At 36.8% G+C, this 7,447-nt stretch overlaps 1 protein-coding gene across 1 annotated transcript; it reads left to right on the top strand.

Annotated features, from left to right (window-relative positions):
* Positions 1 to 612: 612 nt before the first annotated feature.
* Positions 613 to 7,088, top strand: RB195_020890 (uncharacterized protein; the record flags this gene model as incomplete). The annotated part of the gene is made up of 2 exons (XM_064189415.1): positions 613 to 741; positions 6,975 to 7,088. The coding sequence occupies 2 exons, from the start codon at positions 613 to 615 to the stop codon at positions 7,086 to 7,088; spliced, it is 243 nt and encodes an 80-aa protein (XP_064045296.1).
* Positions 7,089 to 7,447: the final 359 nt, after the last annotated feature.

Here is a 7,447-nt window from a genome sequence, read left to right as displayed (position 1 = left end):
GGAAAAATACAAAGAGTTTCTCGCTACGAGTCAAGAAAAATACCGCTTCCGCCCGTTCCGCTGAATAATTTTCTCCATTCCACAGAGGAATCCCAGAGAGGAAAAAAGGAAAAAAGGAAAAAAGAGAAAAAAACATCGCAGGAAGTATCACCTAAAACGCTATACATTTCTTTGGCTAAAAGAAAAATGATCATCACAGTCCTTGGTGATTTTTAAATAATTATGATTAATTAATTAATTAAATTAGCTAAATAAAATAAATAATAAATAAATTAATTCAATCAAATAAATGAAATAAATAATAAATTAATTATAATTATTTTTTCCGATCAGTTCTCCTCCAGTCCAGGACACACCACCGCCAATTAAAAATAAATCAAAATTCACCAAATATAAATAATTCCAATCTAACAATTTTACACGGAACTACAATCTCCGTGGGAAATTCATTTGCAAGTGAATGTGAGTGCACCTAAAACTACACAAATTCCGCTTTAATTGGAGCATACATATTGATTTCTCACTGAAAATCACAAGCACAGTGTCCAGCTCGTTTCATTTATTTTTATTTTATTTCATTTATTTTTTTCATCTCATTTTTTTTCATTTTCCATGGATCCGTTGGTATTCCTGGCGCAATACATGCTGGAGTCCTGGCGAAAAGAACTGAAGCTCAGTGAAGGGGCGTCCATGGCAACGCTTGAAGAGATGGGTGTGATGGAGCTGGTGGTTGTGGTCGAGGTGGGACCGTTACGAACTGCTGCGACGAGTAGCGCCAGCAAAGGTCCCATCAACAATTGAGAACTGTATACGATGAGTTGCGCTAACAAAACTCCCCTCGATATCCGACCTCGATCGTCCGAATCGCTAGCTCCACCGCGTCGCTCGTCCGCATCGAGCGCAACCGCTTACGTAACTGCACCGTGCTTCATGTTCACGTTTTGATCCGGAGATCCGTTAAACGATGTCTTAACGTTATTTTCAAGATTTGCTCTCTTTGGAATCGCTTAGAGATGGTTTGCTCGTGAAATGTGTTCATTGATAAAATCGTTGGGACCCTAAAAGATGCCAGCCAGTCGCGGTGCTTCGGCTGTAACTCTGCCACTTCCTCTACTTGGCAGATTTCTTGGCCGTCAAGTCAAGAGGTCACGTCGAGGTACATAGTCCATATGTACAGTCAGCGCTTTGACTTCTCCTGAGCTTAGTGTTTTGTAGATTCTCTACCTAAATTTTATTTTCTAATATACACTAATTACATCGCTATTCAAACTGCCATTCTGCACTTATGGCGAGCGGAGCATTCGAAACGGGTCCGGGTATTCAGTTTAGGCCAAGTTACCACCATATCTGGAAGTTCACTTAGGTCATCAGTGGTCCACAAAACTGTTCTCAGATAAAAAAGCAGATATCGAGAAAAAAAGTTTTCGGAAAATCGAAAAAAATAAAATGAGAGGCACATTAGCGTGTACAGAAGAATTTTCAAAGAAATAGTCCAAAAGTATGTACTAGTCACTGCCATAGAGCTCTTTCTCGTCCACAGCCACTAAGAGTACAATGATTGTAAAATTTAAACGAAATTAAATTTTATATTTTGTTAATTTTATTCAAATTTTATGTTTTTATTTTCTTAATTTTATATTTTAAATTTTATATTTTTGTTTGCTCTATTGAATTTAGGAAACTATAAGTTCAATAATTTAGTTCTAGTTGAGGCATTTGTGAGAGGAAAAGTTTAAGGTTCTAATTTAGAACTTACTTAACTTGCTATCATTATTTACTAACCATTAATTTACTATTATTAACTTTTCTTGATTAATATATATTATATATAATGTGATATAATGAAGTAATATATAAGATAAATACAATATATAATATAATAAACATAAATAATATATATATATATATATATACATTATTGTCGGCATCATGTTGTCGGCAAATAACTCACTAGAAGGAAAAAAATACTATTATTAAATTACTGTTGATATATATTATATATAATGTAGTAAAATGAAATAATATATAATATAAATATAGTATGTAATACAATAAATATAAATAATATACATGCGTTATTCATGTTGTCGGCAAATAACACATTAGAAAGAAAAAACTTTGAACTTTTGCTTATCCGGTAGTCAAACGGAACATCTTGTATGATCCTACCTTATAAAAATAGTTTTTGGGAAATTTTTGTAATCTCTCCAGAATTCTTCTATTTATGAAAGTCCTTTCTATACGTAGCCGAACCTACCGTTACCACATCCGAGAGAGAGTCAGCGAGCTGTATACAATGATAATACAGACGAATGCAACGACGCATCAAATGCGCTTCGGTGACTGAAACTGTGGACGACGCATCATCTCAGCATCTCCCCATAATGACCTTTTCAGGGGAAAAATGAGGGGAAAACGAGGGGAAACGAGGGATAACACTAGTAATAGCCGTGCAATTACAAGCGCTTGTCCTTGGCTGCTAAAGGAGACGAGGAGAGAGTGAAACATGCTCTTTTTTCTTCGCCCTTCTATAGAACTGTAATCTGTGAGAATTGCAGGTAGTACAAGGAAAATACGGCGGCGCTGTCACCGCCAAAAAGTAAAGATTGTTGTTTTTTCTCATCGTAGAAGAAAACTAGTTGATCTGCTTAACATATATTCACATTCACTAACCGGTTTCGGATCATTTCACCAGAAAGTGAAAATATCAGGAATACAATCTGAGGGTTCTTTTTATGCGCTTGCTACGCACGTTCAACGACGAGGTACTTATAAGAAGTGCGTTAGCCTTCAACATTATGTTTTAAAAGATTATTTAAATTAATAATTTTTTTATGACTTTTCAACATGTCTTCAACATCAAATTTATAAATAAATTAAATTATTAACTTTTTTGATAATTTTAATTCAGTCGATAATTTAATTTAAAAAATTTGAATATTTATAATATTGGTAATTTTATAAATTAGAAGGATTTCGGGAAAACCTAATTGTTCACCTTTTTTAATGTTTTATTTGGAAATATTCTCAATCAGAAGGAAAAAAAACTTCGGGAAATAAGAACGCACTGATTTAATTTCGTAATCCTTAGATTTTTGATCGATTACCTAGGAGGGAACAAAAATTTCGACTTATCTATTGAGTTCAAAGGAAAAATAAAGGATTTCCAGTCGTAGTCGAAAATTTTAAACTCTTTCCATACGAAATAATAGGCGTCTTTTCCTTTCCTGACAGAAATTCTCAAATTTATTGCATTCATCGTTGACTTTATTCATTTCCACTGTGATCTATTGCTATGTACAGGCCTTCTTCTGGATATTTTGTAGCCGTAAGAAACCCAGAAATCAGTTTGAAACGACAGAGTGTGAAGGGAAACAAATGGTCAGGTTGCGTTGAATGAGAATCCTCATTATTGAAAAAAAAATAACACAACAGTGAGAAGTATCCAGTAACGGAAGTGAGCGGAGCAGATTCGGGCAAAATCTGCTTAGTTTCCTTTTTTTCTTTTTTTTTGTTTCCTTTTTTTTTCTTTTTTTTTATTGCCCACCACCTTAAGCCAAATAGTTTTGTAATCCGGAGCAGAATATCGTAAAATCTACAGCTGTAACGATCACGGATCAATGAGGAAAGAAGGAAAGTTCAACAGGTAAAGTATCCTGGACTGGGAAGCTGGCTGACTAGCTGGGAATCTCGCGCGATGAGCAACGCCTTTACCAAGCATACAGAAAGAGAGGGAGGTTGACGCAGACGCTTGAAATGTGGCCGGGAAAAAAGCGCCACGGAACTATTCTCGTAGGTTCGAGTTCCTTTTGAATCATTGGCGACAGATCCATTCATTCATAACAATATATTGCAATTCTCATTGAAATGTGACCCCCCGTCTTTGAATCGGGTTTCAACAATCTCACTGTAGCGCTCCGCCTGTCCGTACGTAGCCGAATCCACGTAGACGTGACACGCACACACACATTCTATTCTACGGAAAATTTCAGACATTAAAGGAGGGACGTTCTTCAACCTCAAAATATCAGGAATACAATGTAGGGCTTCTTTTTATGCGTTGACTGCGTTCATGCTATGAGGAGTTACTTATGAGAAGTGTGTCCACCTTCAACATTATATTTAAAAAAATTATTTAAGTTACTAAATCAAAATTTAAATCAAATTTAGATTAATTAATTGAATTTCTTTGTATCTCGGAAAACATCCATAGCATTACGTATACATTACGCTTTCATTGATTCTCCTACTATTAGAAAATAACGGCTAAAGTGTCTCACGTTAATTAATCCGCTTGGGACCCACCACTACGTTCATTTCAATTCGGAATCGTTTGAGGTTTACCAGACCTATACAATGACTTGCAGGGTCTAGCAAATGAGTCAAGTCAGGGTGTCAGGGGTGAAAGACTTGGTGAGCACCGAGGCGGATTCGAACCTCCGATCGATCGTGCAGGTAGTGGGACCTCTAACCGACTGCGCTACACTGCCACCACTATCCTCCTACTATTATTTGGACTTAATACACTTCAGCACTGCCGTTATGTCAAATTCATAAAAGAGTTGTCATCACAGAAATATTTGGACATCCCTAGAGTTTTGTGACGGCCACCATTGGAACGCGGACATCGTTTTCATTACAGGAATTCGTAGGCAGAGGACTCGTCAAGGATTTTCTTGAAAAACCTCAGAATTCTTCACGATTCACAAATATGTTCGATGTTGTCACAGTTCCTTTAATGGAAGGAATTTACGTTTTTCAACAGCTTAAAAATTTCTATCATTATTATTATTGCTATTATTATTATTATTATTATTATTATTATTATTATTATTATTATTATTATTATTATTATTATTACTATTACCATTATTATTATTATTATTACTATTACCATTATTACTACTATTATTATTATTATTATTATTATTATTATTATTATTATTATTATTACATTTATTACTGCTCAGCTTATCCACAAAGGTATGATTTCGATTCAACGATGGAAGTTAAGACAGATTATGTGGAAAGTAATTTTACCAACAAATCGACACAGAAATGTTTGCATCATTTCAAAGGACCTTCAATCTCAAAGGACCTTGGCATGATAAAGACGTGTTATTTATTTGCATAGGCCGTAAATGAGATCACCAAGACATTTTTCAAGGCCAGAGTTCTGAAATGCGGGAAATCTAAAAAAAAAAAAAATTGGGGCCACTTCAACAATTATTCGAATCGAAAAGTGGGAAAAAATGCGTATGTATGTGCGAGTATCAGAGAAAATAACCACAAAATCGAAAAATTCCTGAAAAAATCTCATCTCGTTTTCTACAAAGTTAATCAAAAAAGTAGACTGTACAAATACTCTTCGATTATTTTCAAAAGAAACCAAGTCTTAACTACTTGGAAAGAAAATCACACTAAAACAGGTTTAGTTGTAGCGTTGAAGATTGACGTTTCGACAAAGGAGCCTCGTTTCAAGGATCATGAGCAAAGCAGCAGCGTAGGACACAAAAAAAGTAGTAACATACAAGATGTCCTACGTGCAGCGAATTGCGCTAAGTCGTTAAACTGCTGCAATTTGAACAAATTATCCTTGAAACAAGTAATATCGCACGCGACGTGTCTCCACCATCGAAAATCACAAGAATGTCGCTAAATAATATCTTATTTGAACAAAATAATTGTCAAAATTACCAAAATAATCTCTCATAATTAAGTGTGGCATGCAGACGGTTGGAGGTCCGTTGTAGCCATACGGTCGATGGTTCGAAGCCGCCCTAGTGCCAACCAAGCCTCTCATCCCACCGGGTTCGATAAATTGGTATCCGGACTCGTCTGGGAGGATAAAAACAGTGAACTGACTCATTGGCTAGCCTCCGCAAGTCATTGTATGGGCCAATTACACGTTCGTGAACCTCAAGCGAGGTTCTGGATTGAAGTGAACGTGGTGGTGGGTCCTAAGCGGATTGATTAACGCCAGAAACTTTGTCCTTTATCCTTTAACGAACCTCATTGGTATCCTTCGTTTTGTTCGATAAATCTGAGGCTAAATACTTTTCTAGAACAATCTTCTACACTTTATGTTCCTACTAATATGAACAGCTCGCTTCCTCCTGCTCAGATATCAAGTTAGGTTCCTTCCGAAGCAGACACGTACAGCATTCGGACATATAGGGTGGTCCGCATGAAGTGTGACGGGCTATGGAAAATCCAGAGATGCTGTGGCCCCTTGAGCCAAAGAAACCAGTAAGGACACTGCCTGGACCTTCCTGCAAAATTGGGCACCAGCCCAGGGCACAATGAAGGCACTGAGACCATTCTTCCGGATTTCTGGACGAAGGTGTTTGGTCGTCAATCTTGCCCGATCTCAAATTTTCCTGTCTCATCGATTCTTCGGAGCAAAATGTCTGTCTTTTAAGCACAAGTCACTGGATTCGCTGAAAAGAGCCTTGGATGAGGCATGGGGGGGGGCGCATGGGAACTGATCGCGCGCATCCTCAAAAATCTTCGGAAGAGTTGGGATGCTTGTATTGAAGTCAAAGGCGGTCATTCTGTATGTTATGTGTGAGCACTTACGTAGAATTTTCTGACTACCGAATTAAAAAAAATATTTCCTACTTGGTTTCATCAGTGCAATGTCGTGGATAGTTTTTTTCATCATGTGGATCATCCTGTACATAGTCGTTCCGCCGTACATGGATGGGACACTGGAGATTCATACGTTTCTCATGGACTTTCTTGTTTCTTTTTTTCTTAATTCTTTTTTTTTCCTTAAAAGGTTCAGTCGCATGTGAACACGCCTTTCACACGCTCCGTTCCGATGTTATCCAATATTCGTTCCACTAACTTCGTTGATGTCTACGGCTTATAAGAACTTTTATCTCATCAACGGGAGGGAAGTGATGTAACTGCCGGTCATCACCAATAACTCCCATGTCTTTCAAGTTCCATTCATCGCATTTCGATCTCAGGAAGATCAGGCCGAGTGCTTCGGCGGGGATGGAGTTCGTGTACAACCCGCAGGGAATGTTCGTGTCCCTATGAATCAACAACGATACAATCCTTGGTTGCTCAACGTTTCATGACCTCCATCAAATCATCAAAAGTCATCGTGGGAAAATTTATAAAATTCCCAAATTTATGAAATAATCGAAATCCCTAACATGAGTCTGGAAAAAAGCCGTTCATATCTCTTTTCACACTAATAATTTTAGCATTTTCATCAAAAGACGACCTCTTGACAATAAGAAGAAACGCTTCTCGCTGGAAAAAAAAACAGACAACCCTTATTTCTGGAAAAAAAATTGATAACAACATTAACGGACACTGTAAAATAGCAATACCAGCCAGGAAATACGATATTTTCTTGAGAACAATGCTGATAACGAAACCCGAATACAATAATATCAAAAGTAATATCAATAATAATAATAGTAATAATAAT

The sequence above is a fragment of the Necator americanus genome, chromosome II (assembly GCF_031761385.1).
Source record: "Necator americanus strain Aroian chromosome II, whole genome shotgun sequence".
In the NCBI taxonomy this organism is placed as follows: Eukaryota; Metazoa; Nematoda; class Chromadorea; order Rhabditida; family Ancylostomatidae; genus Necator; species Necator americanus.
Note: the sequence above shows the minus strand (reverse complement) of the source record. Positions and strands in the feature narration are given on the sequence as shown.